Genomic DNA, 23,480 nt, shown 5'->3' with positions numbered 1-23,480 from the left:
ACGAATGCTGTGTGGCTCTGGTTCTTACTACTTTGGGTCTTATAGAGCCTCTAATGTCTATTCTAGTCATTAAAAAATAATAGAAATTCATTCAACAAACATTTACTGACTTCCTCCTATAGGTCAGGCACATGCAATGCAGCAGTGAGCAAATAGATAAAACTTGATTCCAGTGAGAAGTTCAGAAAATAAACACTAAAGATTTAAACTATCAAATACAATTGCACGGTGGTAATTACCATGGAGAAAACACAGCAAAGAAATGGAATAGAGCGTAAGAGGGTTGCCAACTGAAATAAGATGGGTAGGGAGGCACACTGAGGGGGCAACAGGCGGGAAAGAAGCAAACAGCCGCAAACCAGCTGGGATCTGGGGGAGAATGTTCAGCCTGGCGGGGAACGGCCTGTGCAAAGGCCCCGAGTCCATGCATGCTTGGCAGGGAAGCGGCTGTAGCTGGAGTCGAGTCAGCAAAGGAAGGAGTGCCAGTTCACGAGTCTGGGACGGAAACCAGTGGAAGAGGAAGCAGAGAGGACAGATTGTGTAAACCACTGCAGAGGACTTTGTTTTTACTCTGAGGAAGCATCTCAGCAACATGATACAACTTAGGTTTCAAGCGTCAGTGTGGCTACTACTGTCTTGAGGAAGATTATAGACACAAAGGTGGAAGCAGGGAGGCAGCAACTGGAATAATCCATGCAAAAGATGGTGGTGGCTGGAACCTGGGGGGAGTGGGTGAAGGCGGCAGGAAGTAGTTGGATTCCAGATATATCCTGGGGAAGGTGACAGGATTTGATGATAATCAGGCAGGCAGCTGGATATACCAGCCTAGAGTTCAGGGAAGAGACCCAAGCTGCAGGGGAATGTGGTGATCTTCGACTTACTGAGCTATTTAAAGCCATGAGATTAGACAAGATCATTAAGGAGTGTGTGTGAAGAGAAACTCTCCGAAGACTGAGCCCTGGCGCACTCAGATGATTGACAGTCAGGGAGACATGGGGCTTCCGTCCAAAGATTGAGAGAAAAAGCAAAGAGTACAGAGGAGGGGACAAGCCAAGAGAATGTGCTATTGGGTGGGCCAAGTGGAGGAAGTGATCTGGAGTAGAAGTGGTTAGTTCTCGCAAAAGCTGCTGCTACTCTCCTCCCTGCTGTTTGTTTTCTCCTCAATGCTTATCATTACCTGACAGAGTACGTCAAGAATACACTGGATGACTGGGGAGGTCAGGCAGCAGGGAGAGCTTGAGGACTGAGATAAACCCCAGTCATCTGTACACAAGAGGCAACCGAGAATTCCCGATATTGAGGAAAGGCAGAATTAACCAGACATTTAGTCATGGGTCGGTAAGTACTAGAGGAAACCACTGAAAGAAAGTTGGGAATGGAATTCATGGGGAGAGAGTAGTAAGGTAGAAGACTACTGCTTTTCTTTAAGTCATAACTTTTAAAACTCTTCCTCCATATAACTTTGATAAAAAATTAAAAACACCCAGTCAGGAAAAAAAAAATGCATGAGCTAGATTCCTAGTTCCTAGCGTAGGGCTACAGAAATACGGCCTGGGTCCAGCAACTCCATACGCTCGCCAGGTATTATTTACATACTGAGTAGGTTAGCTCCTGGATATTACGCGTCCTGTGTCTTTTCAATGCAGACACTTTGCACCACTAGAGATGACAGGCATTCCTGAAATTGTAATACTGTTTAATCGTGGAAGATTTTCTCATTCAGTTGATCCTGAAAGTGTAACCACTACTCTGATCCTTCATATAATTTTTTAACTTTAAAAATAACTCCTCCGGTGAACACACAATGTGATATACATAGATGATGTAATACAGAATTGTATATCCAAAATCTATGTAATTTGACTAACCATTGTCACCCCAATAAAGTTTAATTAAAAAAAAATATCTCCTCAATCGAAGTTTAGGAACGTTTATGAGAGTTCAAGTTGTACTGGGTTAAATTTATTAGAATGCCTTTGTAATAAACTCTTGGGAGGCAGAAATGGTCCTTTCTATATGGATGTAACTTTGTTTGCATAGCTTTCTTTCCAACAATTTGGAGTTCCTTCAGAAAAGACAATGCATTCTAGGAATCTTTGGATCTCTGTACCTACCCTGTTTCCCCAAAAATAAGACCCAGCTGGACAATCAGCTCTAATGTGTCTTTTGGAGCAAAAATTAATATAATACCCGGTATTATATTATATTATATTATATTATATTATATTATGTTATTATATTATATTACATTACATTATATTATATATTATATTATATAATATAAGACCCGGTCTTATTTTAGTATAAGTCTTATACTAAAATAAGACCGGGTCTTATATTAATTTTTGCTCTGAAAGACGCATTAGAGCTGACTGTCCGTCTGGCTAGGCCTTATTTTCGGGGAAACACGGTAACACAGTTGCCAACAGAGGTGACAATAAATACCATTTAACATTTCCCGAGAGCTTTGCTTGTACTAGATGCTACTTTAAGCACTTTCCCTGTATTTTCACTTAATTACTATTGTGGAAACAATATTCTTATCGTTTCTGAAGTTGGCAACACTATTGCTATGTGACAGAAGAGGAAACTGAGGCACAGAGGTTCAGTCATTCTCAAGGACACAGAGCGAACGGCAAAATAAGGATTAGAAGCCAGGCAATCTCTCTCCAGAGACTTAGCTCTAAATGTTTATATAGAATATTAATAAATGTTTGTTGACAAAGTCATTGAAATAATAGACCCATTAGCTTTAACTAGTGATATAAAATAAAAATCATCATTTTGGTTATGGATGGTATGATGAGTTTTTCAGACGTATATTTAAAAGGCTGGTTATTTGATAATCTCACCTTTTTCTTTTTGTTCTGGGTCATCTGTTTTCCGATTTGTTTCTGAAAAGTAAAGATACGACAAAGTAAGTACTGTGAAAGTCACCATTCAGTATCTCAAAATATAGGACTATATTTAAATGAATTCAAATCAATGTAATTTAAGAAAAATATTTCTGGGCAAACAATTCAATATTCCGAAGTCCTGAATTCTTCACACATGACATTTGTCACAAAATGTTAAGATTAGACTCATTTGAATTACTTTGAAAAGTCACCGAGCAGTACCTAGGCCTCAGGTGCCAGGCTACGCGTTCCGCATCTATATGAGAGCTGGTGTGCGTCATGTTCACCTCCTCTAAGCACCTCTGTGAGAACGAAGGCAAACTGGGGTAGGGAGAAGCCCATATCAAGGCTTGCTCAATATTTTTTATTGTCTCCTAAAAACATAAGACTGCTTTATAACAGGCATCGTGAGCTTTAAAGGAATGCATGTTATACTCTGGGGACACTAGTCTTGTTCCTCTAAGGACTTCACACATACACAGGTGAGCCACTGGGGTGCCTGCCCTGAGCCCAGGTGTGCCGTAGTTCACCTGCTGAGGAGTTGAGAGGGGCCTGAGAGCCTACCTCTGTCAACCTTTCACTAGGTGAATCACAGTTAGTGTCTCTCCCACAAATGGGGTTACTAAGCACAATGAAACCCACCGAGAACCTGGACCTGCCAAAGAACATCCAACCCACATGAAAGACAACAGCACATAACCTGACCGTGTGTTTCTAAGCAAACTTCTGCATCTATAACCTCACACTGGCCTACTGTTTAGTACAGATTAGTGTCTAGTAAATTTTCAAGGTAGACCAGTAGATTAGTTCCAGGAGGTACCTATGTAGTCTTTGGGTATTTCTAGGAACATGTGTGAACACATATGTGTTGGAGTGGGAATGGGGCAGTTTGGGAGACTGACAAAAATCAGACTCTGTCCTTTCCCCATAGTAGACATGAGAAGGTGTGGGTACAGACCAGGGTGGGGGTGGGGATACAATCACGGATCACCCAATTTTTTGGTCCTATTTCCTACCTTCATTCATATAAAACATTTCATTTTTCAGGGGTGGGGGGGGGGCACAAAAGCAAATCTGAGGCAGGCTTGTGATGCAAGAGAGAAATATTTGTGGGTCAAGAATTTTTCTCCTATGAAACCGTAGGTGATAGGAAGGGAACTAGCGTCGAAAGCTAGTGTGCCAGGCTTAGTGCTAAGTGTATTCATATGCCTCTTGTCCCCGACACCCTGAGGGAAGGTCTTATCTTCTACTCTGTGCAAAGGAGGAAGCTGAGACTGAGAGAGTAGAGCACATAAAGTTCTCAAGGTCAGTGGTTTACATCATTTCAAAGCATATGATCTTCCCACGGTGCCATTTTTTACCTTCCTTGAAAGAGAAACAAAAACCAGAGAATTGCAAAAGACCAGACTTGTGCAAAGAGTGAGTTTTAGAAATTTGACTGCCATACACTTTCTGGCCAGTGCTGCAGGAGGTATCCAGCATAAAAACAAAACAAAACAAAAAAAACTTATTGATCTTATTAACTATACCCTCCTTGTCATAAAGTTAGGCAGTGCATCACTTAATAGGATGCACTCTCATAGGCATCAGAGATACAGGATTGAAGAAAAGCATCAAAAATCTCAGCAAGCTCTTTCTGGTGGTATCAGCAACGCCTTCACATTCCCCAGTGATCTGTTATCTGGTACCCACGCGTTCACTCGAGAATACCATGAGTGGCCTTGGGCAGGCAGGGGGTTCAGCATCTCAGACCCTCAGTTTTCTTGTCTGCAAGCAGGGATAACCCCCATCTCTTGGGAAAACTCAACTCCCTAACACACATGAAGCATTTAGCAGTGAAAGTGAGTCTGTTTACCCTTAGTTTCAAGTCTTATTTTAATTGTTTCTTCTGGGGATGTAGGAGAAAACAATACTTTCTAGAATCTCAGAAGCTCAATTCCCCAGGCTAATGTTAATATCTTCACAGAAGGGCACAGGGGAGATAGGGTGGCCTCACCAGGGAATTACTCAAACTCCTAGGACTGAACAAAAACCTACAAAGGATGGATGCAGGGGCTATTTCATTGTAATCCTGCCCCTGCAGATGTAGAATAATTGTAAATGTTAAACAAAATAAACATTACCTACGAGAAATAGGTTGGGAAAGGGGTTGAAGGTAGTCCTTTGTGATTTTAGTCATCAAAAATGCTATAATATTCTAAAACACCAGTAAGTGTAAAACGAACTGATTTTATTATGTAACAAAATAAAAAAAATAATATACTTCAGAATAACGACAATATAGAGAAGAATTCTTCTGCGTTTTATTGCACTCAGATAACATTAAACAGAAGACATTTACATTATTTTTAGAAAATCCACTGATGTTGCTCAGCATGGCATGTATTTGTAAAGGCAAGGCTCATAAATTCAGTTATTTGGAGTTAAAAAGTATTTGAAGTTAACCACAGCATAATGAATCCTGTATTTCTAGAGTTCTAGAGATGATTATATACTAAAATCCAGTAGAATCTATTTTACTCATTTCTCTGTTCCATGTCACTCCTAAGTGCCCCTAAAAAAATATGGCTTTATAAAAAGTAGTGTTGTATAATTCACAATGTGAATTAAGAGCTTTATTAGAATCTGAGAAGCAACTCTCTATTACCCATATCACAGCTTTAGAAAATTATTGCTTTTCTTACTTATTATTAGGGATGTCACTACACACTGGGTCGGCCTGCATAACTTACTACATTATAACTATGATCTATAATGACAAAAATATAAACTCTCTTTGATTTTAACCCTAAGAGCAAGAAAAACATCACTTTATCTGAAAACAATGTTAACATAATCAAGAGCTACTCCTGACACATAAATGAAACTACTTCTTACGGTTTTTTCATATAGTTCATGGTCCTTCCAAAAGGATGCTGTAGCTACCTCCTTTGGTAACAAGTGAGTATTTTCACCACGGCCACTATTTCTGAGCTACAAATAACCACATTAAGAACAGAAGAAACTCTTCAGTGTAGAAAGGACAAGGCTCATACGCTGTGAACTAGCAGCAGGCATTTGGCTCCGTGACAGCTTTTCACATCCTAAATCAACCCAGCTAGACGCGATACCGACTTTATTAGTAAGAGCGCCGCGCTGTCTCCATAGTGGTGACGACATTACTTAATCAGCTAAACGCAGAACAATCTGTAAGGTATGCACCGGTAATTTATATAGATTTTCTAAAATTTAAACAAATACTGAATGGACGACAGCTATTACATGATTAATCTGAGGTGCCGAAAAGCATTTTTGCATGATATAGCAGGCCATTCCTTTTCTCTAGGCCCTAACAAGGAATTTTAGTTTTTCCCTCTCTTTCTGAAAAATAAATTAACCATGATAATTTAAAACGTTCACTGAAATATTTTTTTTTTCTCTATTTAACGAGCTAAAAGCTACAGGAACCTCAAAGTTTGAGTTTTACCCTGACTACTCAAAGCTAATGGAAACATTTTTAAAAGGTTATCAGTGCAGATATATACAACTCAAATCTTCACAGCTAACGATGACCTCTATTAGTGTTAAGAGTGCTAATGCAAAGTACTCCTAACGGCTTTAAATCCCGTTTAACGCAGTTTGCACAAGTCAGTCCAAGAGTTAGTGTTAATTCCTACTAATATATATTAAAACCCTGCCAAGACAATTGCGGCTACATCATCAATATAAGTATTAAATGTTGTCTGGGAAACACACATCAATGCAAGGAGGATGAACAGCTGTGTCACACACAAAAGAAATGCAATGGATTCACTAATGCTATCAAGAAAGGACATGCAGGAATGTAACATTACATGTAATTTTTGTTTCTAAAAAACAAAAAAACAAAAAACAAAAAAAACGCAACACTAAAATGCCAGTGGACTATGATTCATTCAAAACATCTTTAGTGTTCATTCCCAAAGATCTTGGTCTGCTCAGTAATGACTTCACAAGATCTATCACAGCCATCTTTTGGAGCGTATGGTTAGACTGGTCCTCTTGTGGTAGTGGGGGCAGTCTTTCTGAAGCTTTAAGTATCTGCAAAAATAAGGGGAAATCTAAATTAAAGGACCAACCACACAGAGACTGTGAAATTGCTTCATTTTCATTTGACTTCAAAAACCCACCAACGGAAGTAAATTATGTTTTGGCTTCTGTGTTGTTGCTCTGAAGGGCAACTTGATAACAGAATGATTAACTACCTAACTACCTACAGAAATTCCCGGGCTAACTTGCGAAGCTGTTGATGAAAATTTGAGGTTCTTTAGAGTATCTGAGAATTACAACTGAATTTAAGAATTTTGATCTTTTGAGAAATCCAAGCATTAATTTCTTTCTCCCATCAATATTTTCACTGTATTAAAAAGAAACATAGTAGAGAAAAAAAATCTAGTATGATATTTGAAAAACAAATTTAGGAAGGACTTTCAAGGAGCAACTGCATACTGTAAGTTGCAATTAAAATATATTACTTTAATAATTTTATGCCAATTTTAATGTAATTGACAATATAAATGGTCAGTAAAAAAAAAAAAAAAAAAAAAGACAGGATTTTAATAGAAGTAAAATTCAATTCTGCCCCAATTTTTGCAAATACTTTCTCATTCCAAACATTAGTATTGGATTTATTTTACTCTCATAGCATTGGATCTATGTCACAATTAGAGAAAATGAATTGGTACACATACAGGCCCAGCCAATTTTTTATATACTAAAGATGGGTTTCCAATTTTATATATTCTAAAGCTGGATTTCCTTCCTTCCTTCCTTCCTTCCTTCCTTCCTTCCTTCCTTCCTTCCTTCCTCTATCCTCCCTTCCTTCCTCCCTTCCTTCATCTATCCATCTATCCATCCATCAATTCATTTGTCTATCTACATATGTGCATGTGTACGTCTGTGTGTAACCCGGAATTCTATGTATATTTTTATACATCCAATGAAATGAGTGTTTATGCCCACCAAAAGACATGTACAACACTATTTATAGCAGCTTTCTTCAAAATACCAAAAAATGGAAACAGTCACTATAGCCATCAATGTAGAATGGATTTTTGAAATGTAGTATATTTATAGTAAATAGCAATGAATAAGTCCAAATTATTTTACGTAACAGAGTAGATCAAACTCAAAGACAGGATGTCGAACAACAGAAACTAGACACAGAAAAGTATATATGTATCTGTGTGTGAATTTACTAATGGTTCTATTTAATTAAATTCAAAAGTAGACAAACCCATCTATGGTGACACAGGTCAGAACAGTAGTTACCTGTGGCGGGGGTATTCCTGAGAGGGAGAAGAGAGAGAGCTATCTGGGGTGCTGGAAGCTTCCTGAGTAGTGGATACAAGAATGTTTACACATGTACAAGTTCACCAAACTGTGCGCTCAACATGTACACACTTCTCTTGTGTAAATTACACATCAATAGAAAAAGCTTCAAAAAATGACTTTGACTTTAGGTTCCCCTAGAATTTATCCATTACTTGCCTGTGAGAGGAATAGGCATTTCTGTAACCTGTGTAATCAGAAACATCTTCAGACCATGGTGCCTTGTTCCAAGTGTAACGATGAGTACTGATAAAGAGGCAAACGAACTGAAGCTCAGGTGCAATTCTGCACGACTCATATACATGCTCCTACATATCTGAGGACGACCCCACTCAGGAGTGGTTCCCAAGCTGCAAACCCAACATCGGTCACCTCCCTCCCTCTCTTTCTACCTGCCTTCTACATCCCCAATAAGGTTCTATCGCTCACTCATCCAAGTCAGAAACACAGGAAACACCCTCGACTGCACCCCTTCACAGCCCCCTCTCCCCAAACTTATGCCCATCTCCAATCTCCATGGAATCGACCCCCTGTCCATTCCTGCTACCACGGTTCAGGCTTCCGCCATTTCTGGCTTCGATAAATCCATGTCCCCTTGCTAGTCGCCACCTCCTTGCAGGACTGCTTTTCTCAAAAGTGGGTTTCACCATGTGACTCCTCTGAGTGGAATATTTCAGTGGCTTCCTATCACTTTTAGGCCCAGATTCAAAATTTTAAACATCGTATATGGGACAGATCAAGAGTGACACCTCCTACTTTCCCATCTTGTCTTCTCACACCTGTACGTGGCACGCTGCCTTGGTCTTTGTTCTGTGAGCACTTCCTCCTCTGCTCCCCGCCTGCCGGCTCCTGTCACTTCTACCAATACCTCCACACTCGGCTCTAGCACGACATGTGGGAGGCCTTATCTCACCCCCCGGCCCCCAGAAGCTGGGTTAGTTATCCCTCCTTCCCGCCCTGCACACCACTGAGAAGCTAGGACATCGCACTGGCTGTTTACTCCGCTTGGCCCACAGGCCTGTGAACCTCCACAAGGCAGGGACTGTACTGTGAATCATTTATCTTCACTGCCCCACTGCAGAGCCTGCACCATAGTAGGTGCTCAATATGTATTTCTTGAATAAATGATCAAATAAATAACAATAATATGCATATTAGGCACCTATTATATACACTAAGACCCCTAGTGCCGCCATCCTAAAACTGGCTATGGGCCTTATTGCATAGTGTTAGAAAAGGCCGGGGACAGGGGAGCATGAGCGAACATTCTGGACAGATGCAACGGAGGGCAGCTATCACCTTTGCTAGAACATCAACAGTGGGATGAGTGACAAGTGTTATCTCCATTTTGGATAACATGATTATAATCACAAAATATAAAAACAATTTTTTTGTGTGTGGCATGGTATGACAGAAAAATTCTTGATGGAACCAGTTAGTCAAATGATCTTAAAGTGTTATTTGGCAGGAAATTTTACTCTGATGAATTTCCTAAGTGATTCCTTCATAAATCATTCAATTTGTGCCACATATATTTATGCTGTCATATTGCTAGACATATGCTGTATGATTTCAAGTGAAAATAAGAGTTTTAGGAGAAAGGGAAAAAATCCACCAAAGAAACAGGGACTCCAAAATCAATTTAAAATATCTAGTATTCAAAATGCTTGACTTCTAATATCAGAACGACCAATTCTTAGGACCGACCTTTTACATCCTTGCCAAGAGTATACCATCAAAGCACTTATAAATTCACAAATATCAACAAAAGATGGCAAAATTTAAACTATTGGACAACTTACTTTTTTGTAATGAATCAACTCATCTTCAACATTCCTTAGTCCTAACTGATACACTAATGTATATTAAGAGATAAATGCCAAAGAATACATCTTCAGTTTTATCAGACCAAAACAGCTCTCAAAACTTAATCAGTTCCTCGGCCTTCATTGATTTAAAATCCTCTAGAGCTCAGCAGCTGAGAGTGTGAACTCTGGAGCTAGAAAATAAGTACCTATCTCAGTTCTGGCACTTGTCAGCTCTGTGATCTCAGGCAGGTTACTCTGCTGTGCTATGCGTCAATTTTCTCATCTGTAAAATGGGGATAACAGCATGCCTATCTCTTGGGCTACTGAAAATGTTAAATGAATTAGTTCATGCAATGTGCTTAGAAGAGCACCTAGATAATATTAGCATCCACCATCCCCAAATACGTGGCTGGATACAATGGTAAACAGATAGTTCCTGCCCCATGGAATTATCACACCAATAAATATATATTTTTATTGACTTTAATAAGCAATATTAAGACTGTATAACCTAGTCTTAGAATAATCAGGGAAGGCAAAGTCATCATCATCAATTAAATTCTGAGGGCCAGGAAAAGGTGAACTAATATTCAGCACTTTGCAGAGGTCCTCAATTTGAGTTTTCCATTGAATAAAAGAATTTTAAAGATTGAAAGGCAGTAAGGAGACAGGCCCTACAATTAGTGCACCCACAGTTTCTGCAATCACATCCATTACAAAAGCAGCCTACTGTACAAAGAGATTGTGAATACAGATTTATGACTATTAGTATAAAATTGAATAATAAAATTATAATATAAAGTAAGACTGAGTGCAATCATTAAAAATAACGATTGCTAACTCTTGCTCTTACACTGTCTTTTGGCAAGGTCAAACTCTAACTGTGCAGTGGGTCAAGCAGAATTTTATGACACCAAATTACAGGTTACAACTTCTTGAGCAGGTTTTTCAGAATTCAGCTTCTCTGATCCACCCCACAGATAAAGCTAATTCATTACTAAACAATAGCGACAGTCACCATTTACTAGGAACTTAATTATGTGCCCGGAAGTCTTCATAGTAATCAAATTTTCACTTTTATATGCTTCGGTTGTTAAAGAGCTCATCTAAAAAAGCACCTTATTCCAGCACTCTAACTACTTGGTATTTTAGAGATATGTTCCAAGGAAATTCTTGGGCTTAGTTTATAAAACATAGAATTTTTGGTCCGAAAATAATATTACCTTTCATATCTTCACTAAAGTTAAGCCAATATTAGAAAACATGAACTGTAACTGAAAAAAGTCAATGTTGTAGAACTCACTATTTTTAGGAATACTTGTAAAACAATTTTCTTTAAAGGAATGGACAATAATCAAAATGCAAAATTCAGTAACCTGCTGTGCCTCCTCTCAAGCTAGAACAAGGCGTTCTGTGACATGTCACTCAACAATACAGAGGAAACTATAGAAGTAGGACAGAAATAGCACTTTACTTGCTCTGTGCATCCTTCCTGAACGCCAAATATAAATATATACACATATACCGTATTTTGCCATGTATAATGCACACCCATGATTTTGGCCCAAACTTTCAGGGAAAAAAACCTTTTGTTTTAATTATTTTAATTCAAATTTTTATTTGTTTACATTTAGGTACTTGTTTTTTGTATTATAAAGAAATTTTAGCATTTATTTTTTTAACATATTATGGTACAAGAAATTTTATGTAACAATTACAAAACACAAGAAGGTATAAGAAATTTTATGTACCAGTTACAGATTTATATTTATGCATCACAGAAAGCCAAGAATTCTTCATCGTTGCAAGTTTGTTGTAAGTTCAACAAAACTAATCATCATATTCCAGGGTATTAATTTGCATAGATATCATTATTGATTTCTAGAGTTACACTTTTAACTCATAAGCATAAATAAAATAATGAAAAACATTTATATAGATATGGAATTAGTACTACCCATGTATAATGTGTATCCTTATTTTTCCCTCACAAATCTGGACAAAAAGGTGTGCATTATACACGGCAAAATACGGTACATATACGCCCAATAGCCGTCATGTAAAAGACGGATTTTTCCATGGATTCCTTTTCTCATTTATATTATAATAACAACAGTTCGGTTCTCTTAAGTATTTGTATATATTTTTATAAATGTACATGGTATGACAACTATCAAAACCTAAAACATTCCAACTGTTAAATAAGCAAACGCGAGCTGAGGTATAAATAAAAATAGTCTTTAATCATAAGAAGTTTTTGTCCTGGAAATACAGTATCCAATAAATTTTGGCAGGCACAATTATTCCTATCAAAATCAATAATTAATGCACAGCATTGCTGCAAAACACATTCAGCATAATACAAAAATTATGAGTAAAAATTGAACAATAAATGACACAAAAATAAAAAAATAGGAATAAAACACAGACACAAGAAGAAATACACTTGGAAAAGATGTCTTGGAAAATCTTCTCTTAATAAAGTACTTTTTCCCACTATGAAAACAGGAGGTTTCCATCCTCCTACCTGATTGCAGGTATAGTTAATGTCATCTCTAAAATGCATCGGAAAGCACAGGCCGTGGTTAAAATGCTTTTTCCGTTCTTTAAATTCACTGATGACAAGAGGAACATGTTGGGGGAGGCAGGGAAAAGTGGAGAAAGGGGTTAACACAGTGGGCTGAAAGGAAAGCCTAGGTAGGGAGTCCTAACAAGTCTCAGGCAGCCTGGACTGCAAGGGCCACTGCTGATGCTCTCAAGGCAGATGGGAAACGGGGAAAAAAAGGACTAATGTCAGAAATGTATGTGCTATGGAACTTCCATCTTAAGGCAATTCTCATTCCATGTCATCCATTACATAGCCTGTCAGTCAAAACAAATGGGGGGAGGGGGGGTGGGGAAGAAAATAAAACTCTAATTTCCACTCCCATCTATAACGGCAAAAATCATATGGCACTTTGATCATTAATACTCCTCAAATGCCTGCTCAACAAATATGTACTAGATTGAATCTGATGTGTATTTTTTCCATTACTTTGGCTCACCTGATCAAAATGAAAATTTTCTTTTTCAATTTAGGTATAATTAATCCTTCTTTCTCAGGACTTTTATTCTTCATAGATTGATTTCATACAGCTAGTGTGAATATCAACAGCATATTTTAAACGAAATAAAAAAAGAAAATAGCAATACATCTAACAAAAGGCCATACCTGGTGGTATTTCCTGCTGTTCTTCTGTTGGGGGCACACGTACTTCTACAGTAAATAATAAAATTACAATCCATTACATATTGCTGACCAATGTTTAAAATACAGGTTCCTGGTATTTAAGTTACGTTGATTATTTTTAGACTTCTTTGGGATTCAATTGCAATCATTAGAAAAACATTAGGTTTTACACAATCACAACAAAGAGTTAGCTATAACTTCTCAAAATGTATATTTTTCCAGTGTTAATTACAATAGGCTTTACCACGTTATCTATCTAACTGACTAACCTCAAAACTCACTGCTTGGCAGAGGAGATATGAACTAAAAAACTTAGGTTTTAACCACAGTTTTATTATCAGACTTGTTAGGAAAGCTGAAGAAAGACATTTAAAACACCCTGTTTCTTCATGAATAAATTTTTGACTCATAACCCTAATTTTAATGTGAATGAAACACAAATAAATTAAATTGAAATAGAATCTTAAAAATAAATTACTATCCTCATCAAAGTTTTATGAAAAACAATACTCACGATAACATATTCTGAGACAAGCCAAAAATGTGCATATAAATTTTTAACATTTTGCCTTTTTTCCCTGGTTGTTTCAACCACTTACAACAAAGGAGACTGTAGATCTCACCACCCATTGGTTTATAACAATATATTGATCTAATTCACTCTATAAAATTACATCACATATTAATATCTTCATATCAAACAATCCATGTGATATTACCTTAATCTAGAGATAAAATTATATCAGCTTTCCTTTTGCTTCTTAAAATTTGGAACAGGTTTTGGTCAAAAGAAGGTATTTTTAATAGTGTTTTCTAAAACTCAAAATATTTATGCAGCTATTTTTATCATTTTTTCTGGCGTTAATTTGTTTCTATGTAATTATTAAGAATGACACACACTCAAAATTGAAGATTTATAAATAGTTTACACAAAAGTAAAAAGGAAACAAACAAAAAAACCCACACATATTCCTGCTGATTAACTATTAATATTCTGGTACATTTTCTTCTTTTAGTGGCAATACCTTTAGTGTTTACTAGCTTTCCATGTTGTGACTGGTTTGTTAATGGTTTGCCCATTTATTTTGTTCTTAATAATTTAGAGACATATTAACACTTTACCAACTTCACCAATATTTTTTCTCAGAATTTCTTTTTTTACTTTTGTCATTTTAGATACATTTGAAAAAACTGTATACATCACAAAGTATCATTTCCATTGTTATTTTCATCACTGATGTTATACCAGGAAAGCCTTATTACAAGATAAATTAAATTTTCATCTGAGCTTATCCTAAAAAATGTACATTTAACAAACTTATCTGAAACTTATTTTGGTAATGATGTAACAAGAGGATTTTATAAAAGGAATTAGCTAATTAATTATATCAGCACAACCTGAAAAGAGTTGTCTATTGATACAGCTGACTTTTTCTTACTCCAGGACTTTTTAAACCCACTTTAGTGTGGCTTTCGCTCCCATCAATTTACTCAAATAGCCTTTGCTAAGATCACCAACAACCTCCACACTGCCAAACGCAAGTGATTAGTTCTTAGTCCCGAAAGGCAATGGCAGCAGCCCGGTGCACATTCCCTCTTCACTTTGGCTCTTGCATGCTCTTCTCTACTGGTTTTCCTCCTGCTCCACCAAACCTCACAGTGTCGGGAGTTCTTACAGCTCAGCCTCCAAAATGACCTCACCCGTTTCCATGAACTTAATACCATCTCAGGAGGATGGCTCCCAAGCATTCATATCCATCTCAGATCTCGCCCACCTGGTTCAGGTTGGCATTTCCAACTCCCCACTTGACACCTCCGCCTGGGAATCTCACATAATTCCCAAATTTAAAATATTTAATATGGAGCCTTTTCTGCTGTAAACCTGTTCCTTCTACAACCTAGTTTTCTTCTCAGTAAACGGCACCAGCATACAACACTTATTCACACGAAACCAAAGCCCGCCTTAGTCTTCCTTACTTCACAAACATCAGAAAGTTCCATCAGTTGTAATTCTAAAGTATATTTCAAGTTCAAACTTTCCCCTCCATTTCCACTGCCATGATCTTACTCCAGGCCACCATGAGCACCTCCCTGGCTTAGTACCCGATACGTTCCTAATAGGGTGGTTTCTGCTTCCATTCTTGCTCCATCCAATCCATTCTCTAACTAGATGTGGAAGTAATTCTGCAAAACGTAAATCAGATTATGCCCTATCTTACTTAAATTATTCCCATAGATTCTTGCTATACTTAGAATATAATCCAAGTTTCTTACTAGATCCCCCAAGGCCCAGCTGACCTATCTTCCTGTGTCTTTATTGCTTAAGCCAATTCAAATTCGGTTTTCTGTTTCCTGCAACAGAAAGTAAGGCTACTGTGCTGATGCAGAAGGACAGAAGGGTTTAAGCACAGAACGGATACAGCTAATCTGTACTTTTGAAGAGAGCATCCTAACGGTGGAAGATGGATCTGCCGGGGAAGCATATGAGTCAGTAAGACTCGCTAGAAGGCTCTGGCCATTGTCCAGGAACATGATGAGGGGCTGAACTAGACCAGTGGAGCTACAGAGAAAAGAATGGACTTGAGAAATGTTTAGGTCGCCTCTTTAACAGCACTTGGGATTAGCCATAGAGATGGAGGGGGCAGAGAACGAAGTGATGACGCCCACATCTCATCTGGGAATCCCACTATATACTGATGCAACAGCCAAGATAAGGGAAGGCTGGAAAAGAGAAGGTTGGTGGGCAGGTAAAGAGGATAAGCTCCATCTCCCTGTCCACTTGGGTGCTGCCACAGGAGCATAGAAACTGCGGGTTGGGCTAATGATACAGTGCAGAGGCCCACTGTCCACCAGAAGGAACTCCCCTAACAGCCTCTACTGGTTGGCTTATCAAAATGCTTGAGTCTTAGGAGAAAACTGTATTTCCAATACAAGAAAGGCAGGGCCAAGCTGCATATAGTGCGGTTAGTTCTTTTATAAAAACACCATTTGTGGTGTGGGTTGGATGAAGTTCTCCTTAGGAATTTTGGGTTTCCATTTTCTGATTCTCACAGACTATCTATATTCTTCATAGAGAACTAAGTAATGGGAGGTGGGAGAAAATCTGAACTCAACCCAGCCCGCTACACAGAGATGAATGTGCTTGTGCAGTGGTCCCACGGCGCCTGTGCAGGACTCTCTCCTGGCCGCTAAGTGGACAATGCGGGCATGTCTAGCACCTCCCATTGCCCACACGACTCCCTGTCTGCTCCCATTTCAGGCACCTACTACTATCGCGTCTGCCTAACCAAGCTCAAAAGCAGTAATATTTAGTCTGAAAATTGACAATTAGCAGCTCAGAAATGAACCCTAAGAGTAATTCTGTGAGCAAAATCCTCCGCTACATGCTCCTTGTGGCAACCTGCTGCTGCTCAAGTGCATGGACCTCAGAGCCAACTGCAGACCCCACGCCTGGATGAATCCCCGCTTGGCCACCTCTGGCCACTTCACCTCCCTCCAGCATCAGTCCACTTGTAAAAGAAGGGGTGACATATTCCCCACCTCCTCTTCAGTGTCTACTGCGAGGAGCAGCTGAAATAACATATGTGACAGAACTACGCAAACTGCCAAAAAGTATATAAATCTAAGTTGTGTTGAAGCACCACTGTGTAATAGATGCAATTATATTAATTTTTCAGAAACTGTCCCTTTATTTAAAAAAAAAAAAAAAATATATATATATATATATATATATATTTCCCAGCTAAATAATATAATGGACCCAAATTTTAACCCATCTCTGCCAGTGGTTAACCCTTTCTCATGAAATTTAAAGTAGCCCTCCTCACTCTAACCAGTTATTTTCTGTTATGCTATCCTGTTTTTATCTGTTACTGCACTTTGTATAACCTTTAATTATTGTATCATCTGGCCACTAGAATGCCAACCCCAATGGAAAGAGGAATTCTGTCTGTGTTACTCACGCTCATCCTCCTACCCCGAGCACTGTAGAAAGATTTGAAAGTGCTCAGTAAATACTTGTGGAATGCGTAAACATATTTTTAATATGGAAAATAACACCATCTCTATGAAATCAACTTACCTTCTAAAATTCTGTGTGAATCTTCCACAGCATTATCTAAAAAAAGAAAAGAAACACATCTTACATTAGCTCAACTCCTTTAGATCCCTGAATTAATTTATAGCCATTCAGATACCTAAATTTGGCTCTTTGTAGACTGGGGTTTCTTACAGAGACTCACAAGTATTTATACATGCAGATCAACTTTTAATTGCCAAATTGTATTCCAAGAATACATCAAACAGGCTGATATTATCCCTGTTGACATAAAACTTGCACCATAAGTAGGGAACAAATATACTGACAATATTCAATTATTTCCTTGGTGACTTGAAAATGTCGTATATTTCTTACTATTAATACATCTATCTTTATTCCACAAGTTATATGAGTTTTAACAAATACAAGGGGTCTTGCAGGGGGAAATATCTGCTTAGAGAAAAAGCTTACCTGAAATTTCTACCCCTTCATTTTCCGGTGGTTCATAGACTGTAAAATACACAGAAAAAAGAATCCTTTAGCAGTGCATAACTCTCATTATGACACAACACTGGCTGTGTGCTTCAAGAGCAGAAACTATGTCTAGTTTATCTTTGAACTCGGAAGCTGTCATGGGCACTGGGACGCTACAGGGCAGGGTGGGGAAGAGTTTGGTGTGCAGTGAGTAAAGCAGGCCAGATTTCAAGTCAGCCACTTGTTAGGCACAGGAGATGGGCAATTACACATGCTTCCTTCCTGTAAAATGGGGAAAATTAAGGTTCTTCCCCAACCATTTGTTTTCAGGATCAATAGTCTGTTTATTCCCAGGTGGCACTGAATTTCCGTTTTTTATTTTCTTCGTGTCTGTGGCAGAGGTTCTGAGGTACTTGAATCCCGCTCCCCACTCTAGGTCAAGTTTTCCACAAGTTTGTTTAGGGAAAACATCTCAGATCGTCACCTGGGGGCAAACACTCTTGGCACCAGCCTCTGAGAATGAGGGTTCAGCTGGCAGGCCTGTAATTCACGACCCAGCCATGGCCCACCACCCATTTCTCCTCCTACTGACTTGCCCAGGGCTTACTGCTTCTCTGCTCTGCTCTGCAGACAGCTCTTGTCTCTGCAGTCTTTTCTCATGCCCGGTTGGGTCACCGCTTTCTAAACCTACCTGATGCCTGCTTTTTCCATTTTCCAAAATGCCTCAAAGCTTCTCCTACCCTGACAGCAAACTTTCTTATTTTCTTAGCACGGTCATAAGTTTATTCTTTTTGTTCATTTAATACAGACAAAATGCTGAGCACCTGTTATCTTTCAGACATATTTTTCTCAGTGCTGGCAGCAAGGGACAATTTTTAATATATTGTGCTCTGTCCTTTTAGTGGCATTTGTAAGACAAAGGAGCAGTAAGTGTTTGCTCACTCTGTCTGCCACCCTGACCATGTCTCAGTATTTAAACATGCTCAAGTCTCTACTGACTTAAAAATAAAAGCCCTTTCTTGAGCCCACTTCCCCTGGCCCTCTCTTTCCTCCATTTCAGTGTAATTTCTTCGAAGAGTCTCTTACATTTGCTGTCTCATCTTCTCCCTGCCTCTCCTCAACTTACTCAATCTGTCTTCCGACCACAATCACATCCCTAAAAAGGCTCTTTTAAGACCACCAATGAGAACCTCATTTTTTTTTTTTTTTTTTACTTTTTATTAAAGTATAGGTGACATACAATATTATACGACTTTCCGGAGTACAACGTAGTGATTCAACATTTATATACCTTACAAAGCAATCACCACCATAAATCTAATAACCATCTGTCACCATGATACTGACTATATTCCCTGTGCTGTACATTACATCCCCTCGACTTATTTATTTTATACCTGAAGTTTGTATCTCTTGCTCCCCTTCACCCTTTTCTCCCATCCCCCCACACCTCCTCCCCTCTGTGCCTATGAGTCTGTTTCTGTTTCTGAAGAGAAGAGCACCACATTTAATCTAGTGGACACTTCCCACCCCTACATATTACATCTTTTAGCAGCAACTTTCTTGTCAAACACTATTGCCCTTGGACGCCAGTGTGACCACACCGTCCTCTTATTCCTTTGTTTCTCCTTCTCAATCTTCTTCCTCATTTCATCCTTTTCTTCAGTCATTAAATGTCGGCTTTCATCAAAGTCCAAACATGGAACCTCCTCTCTTCTCACTTTATCCTCTCCAGGCGCTCAGACTTTGGCTTCAATTACACGTATATACTCATGATTCTCAAACTCCCAACCATGAGTTAGACTTCTCTTCTGACATCCAAACATAACCGATCAGCTGATTAGCTATCTCAACCTGAACTGTCAACACGTACGGACCGGACCATCTGGCTCAGTTCCTGTTTGCCAGTCTGGCCTGTCTGAGTAAAACAGCATCTGCGTTCCATCAAGTGCGTAAGGCAGAGCAGTGACGTGCTCTGGACACCGTGCTCTCCCCCCGCGACACCCACACATCAAGCCCTGTTGATTTTATCTTTTAATATTTCTCAACTTTTGTCTACTGCCCTTCGCCTTCAGGGCCACCACCCTGGTTTAAACTGCTTTCATTTTTGTCTCGCTTCTGTCCACTGAAGAATTCTGACCCAGGTCGCTGAGAGGCCCTGTAGGTCTAGAGCGAACGCATGTTTTCAGTGCTCAGCTGAGTGTCCTCAGCGGCATGGGACACTGCTGACCACCCCTTTCTTGAGACTCATCTCCCGTGACTCCTCATTTAGCAGAGATGTGAGTCAGGGCAAGATCAGATGTGGAGAACGGCAGTAACCTACCTGGCTCCCCAAGTCTCCTCTTGTCTCTCTCCAGTCTATTTGCTACATGTTAGAAAGATCGACCTTGACAAAACGCAGACCTGACTTTGTCGTGCCCTGAACAGTGCCCTAGGGTGAAGATGGATGTCCTTGACCTACCTACAGGCATCCTCTGGACCAGAACCAACTCACAATCTCAGTCCACGTGTCTCTTCTTAGTCTCAGCACTTATTACACATCTTCCCACCTCAGAGGCTTCATACTGTGTTCCGGGCACCTTCCCCCTTCCCTCGTCAACTGCTCTCCTCTTCAGCTCAACTTCAGGGACACCTTCCCTCACGCAGGAACTAGTCTTTACTATATTGTCACACACGACACTCATTCTCACCAGCACTTAGCACAATTGTAACAGTACTAAATTGAAATTATTTGTGTAATTTCTACCCCCTTGCGAAAATATAACGTCCACGGGAATAGGGGCCATGTGTGTTCCTCACTGGAATTGTTCCAGAGTCCTACGTTTGGGACACAAGATACTTAATATATATATAGTGTATGAACAAATAAATCAATTAGATGGTAAGACTGTACTATTCTTTTCCAGGTGTATCCAGCGTAGGCTTGATGCTTTCTAGGCTATTTCTTATGTACAAAGCTGCTGGTTCCATCTACAACTTTAGTAAGCCATATGTTTTCTAGAGTTTGGGGAGTTTATTATAGAATATATTCTGTTTTCCACTATTGTGTTTCCCTGAAAATAAGACCGGGTCTTATGTTAAGTTTTGTTCCAAAAGACGCATTGGGGCTTATGTTCAAGGGATATCATCCTGAAAAATCATGCTAAGGCTTATTTTCTGGTTAGGTCTTATTTTCGGGGAAACACTGTAAAAATGGTTTTGTCGCTACCCTACTTACTGTTTCACCTGAATTCCCCAAAGGTATCTTTTAAGCACATAGTGAATAATCCTATGTTCTATTAGATCTATTTTGTTTGAAAATGTTCATGTTCTATAGCAAGTATCTCAATTCAAGTTCTAATTCAAAGTATCTCACCAAATCTTGATGACCCTTTAGGTCATATTTATTATTGTTTGTTAACATTTTACATTATATTTATTATGATATTCTGCCGATGAGACTACATTTATTTATACAACATCTTTTTAGCACAGTGTCTAATTTTACACTTCTTTCAAGTTTAATTTTGAGGTTCTCTACATTTTGAAGTTTGGTCTGAAAATTGCATTCCAAACATGTTCTTTCCAGTATAGTGAAGAAAACACTACAATGACTGGCAGAAATTAGAAAAGTGTGCTTTCATTTCATTTCAAATCCTACCTCTACATTTTCGTTTCCTATTTTCTTCTTCAAAATTTCTTTTCAAAATTTAAAAGAAAATCTAAATGAAATCATAGTGGCCAAATTATTTAATTTCTTATAAAAAAACATAAGTGCCTAAAGATAGAATCCAGAAATCTTCCAATGGTGTCATTCATATCCCAGTAGAAATAGCCACTGTGATGGTAATCTCCATAGGGTGTCAAATCTTAAACACACATGCTTAATAAATTAGCTTATCATGCCTACACACAGCTACTCCTAGTTTTCTTCAGTTGAAATTCACCAACTATCATGAGACTACAAATTTCTTGAAAGTAGGGACTCTGTAATATATTCCTATTTGACTGCCAAGCCCTAAAAGCAGCTCGCACATAGAAAGCCCTCATATTTGACTCAAGCACTATACATTTCTTCATCTTGCTTGGTTCACACAAAAAGTTATACCTGACTGACTTCTTTCCTTCTACAGTCATTGTTGAAGTTATTAGAATAAAAAGGATACACCACTGGCTCCCTCATTTGTCAGTCATATGAACTTATGCAAATTAGTTATTACACATTTTCTTAACTGTATTTCTCTCCTCTGGGACGTAGCAGAAATATAATCTACTTCGTGGTGTTTAATGAAACAGCACAAGAAGTGCTTGGGCGACAAAAGGAGCTCTAGTTTTCTACATCTGAATCTAATGCTAATCAGACCACAAATTTGCCAGAACTACTCTATGCTGCCTTTAACCCTGGAATGAAATTCTTCTGCACCTTTCTCCAAGCTGGCAGATCAGTCACCCTTACTTAAGAGTGGGATTTATTTGTAGAAGCATCTAGAGTAGTTAAACTCAGACCAAAGCAGTTTAACAAACACAACACATATTTTAGTCTAAAAACAGCTATAAGTATAAAGTACTGAGATAAGTTTCCTTGAATAATTTTAACTGTTTCCAAAGGCAACTTGCAATGAGTTTATGAAATTATTTAAGCAATGGCAGAAGCACTAAAATAGGTAAACAATCTCCCCAAGTAAATTATTTGAAAACTACCATTCATTTGGATGTTTTGAGTTATGGTTTTTGTAGCTTAAACCATTATTCTGTATACTATACATTCAAATTATGAGTAGATTTCAAAACCAGTAGGTGGCTGAAGGTTAAGAAGCATTTTCAAACCTTGTTGATCATAGTCTTGGTATGTTATGTCATCTGCAAAAAAGAGAATGAAAACCAAAATAAGTATTAAATGAATCATTCTGTGTAATTGCTTAGCTAAAAAACACAATTTAATCTCAAAAACAAAATTCTATTTCTTTAAACATTATTGTCTACATAGTCAGTGAAAAAACAACTAGAAGAAAGGGCAGGTAAATTACTTTCATACAAATTTCTCAAACTGGCATAAAGCTACATATGCAAAAGTAGAGTTGGGAATTAATATCCTGTTTTGCTATGGAGCCAGTGGTAGATGAGGTGAAATATGAAAGCCCGATATTCTTTTAATAATCGAATTTTGTTACAAAGCTAAAAGTCTTCCATTATGTGTTAAAATCACTTCTTTGTCTCTTTTGAGGTAAAAATCACCATGTGAGCATAGCATTGAAACTGCAAAGCCTTAAGTAATATTTAAAATCTCATGCAAATATTCATCCCTACCTGCATCATGGTAGCGTTTTTCATCATCTATTACTGGTTCAATGGACTCTAAAAAGAAAAAAATATACACCTTTGTTAAACATGAAGAAACCAAACACATTGTTAGCCAGCATTCTAAATTATTTACAAATTAATTCTAATCTTCACAACCATGTAAGATAGAGAGTATCATTATCATTTAATAAAATTTAAGACAATAAATTTCCTTAATTTGCTCTCCAAGTCAAAAGACAGGAAGGAGCAGTACTGGGATTTGAACTGAGTCTGACTCCACTCCATCATTAATTTCCAACTACTCTTTCCAGCCTCTGATCTACAAAGACCAACATCTCAACGGTGGTTTGAGAAACACTTCTGCTTCTTTCCTCATTTCTCCATGTAATATTAAAACACATTCA

The 23,480-nt window shown here is 38.3% G+C and overlaps 1 protein-coding gene across 8 annotated transcripts in view; it reads right to left on the bottom strand.

The window, feature by feature from the left end:
- Positions 1-23,480, bottom strand: part of ASPH (aspartate beta-hydroxylase) — a 196,459-nt gene that overhangs the window by 99,273 nt on the left and 73,706 nt on the right. For all 8 annotated transcript variants that reach the window (XM_074318815.1, XM_019752429.2, XM_074318811.1 and 5 more), the window contains 6 exons: positions 23,083-23,130; positions 22,603-22,635; positions 17,794-17,832; positions 17,365-17,400; positions 13,266-13,310; positions 2,853-2,894 (listed from right to left, as the gene is read on the bottom strand). In XM_074318815.1, coding sequence (XP_074174916.1) covers positions 2,853-2,894; positions 13,266-13,310; positions 17,365-17,400; positions 17,794-17,832; positions 22,603-22,635; positions 23,083-23,130 — 243 coding nt within the window. The remainder of the gene's footprint in view (positions 1-2,852; positions 2,895-13,265; positions 13,311-17,364; positions 17,401-17,793; positions 17,833-22,602; positions 22,636-23,082; positions 23,131-23,480) is intronic.

The sequence above is a fragment of the Rhinolophus sinicus genome, linkage group LG14, assembly GCF_036562045.2.
Source record: "Rhinolophus sinicus isolate RSC01 linkage group LG14, ASM3656204v1, whole genome shotgun sequence".
In the NCBI taxonomy this organism is placed as follows: domain Eukaryota; kingdom Metazoa; phylum Chordata; class Mammalia; order Chiroptera; family Rhinolophidae; genus Rhinolophus; species Rhinolophus sinicus.
This window is presented reverse-complemented; position numbering and strand designations above follow the sequence as displayed.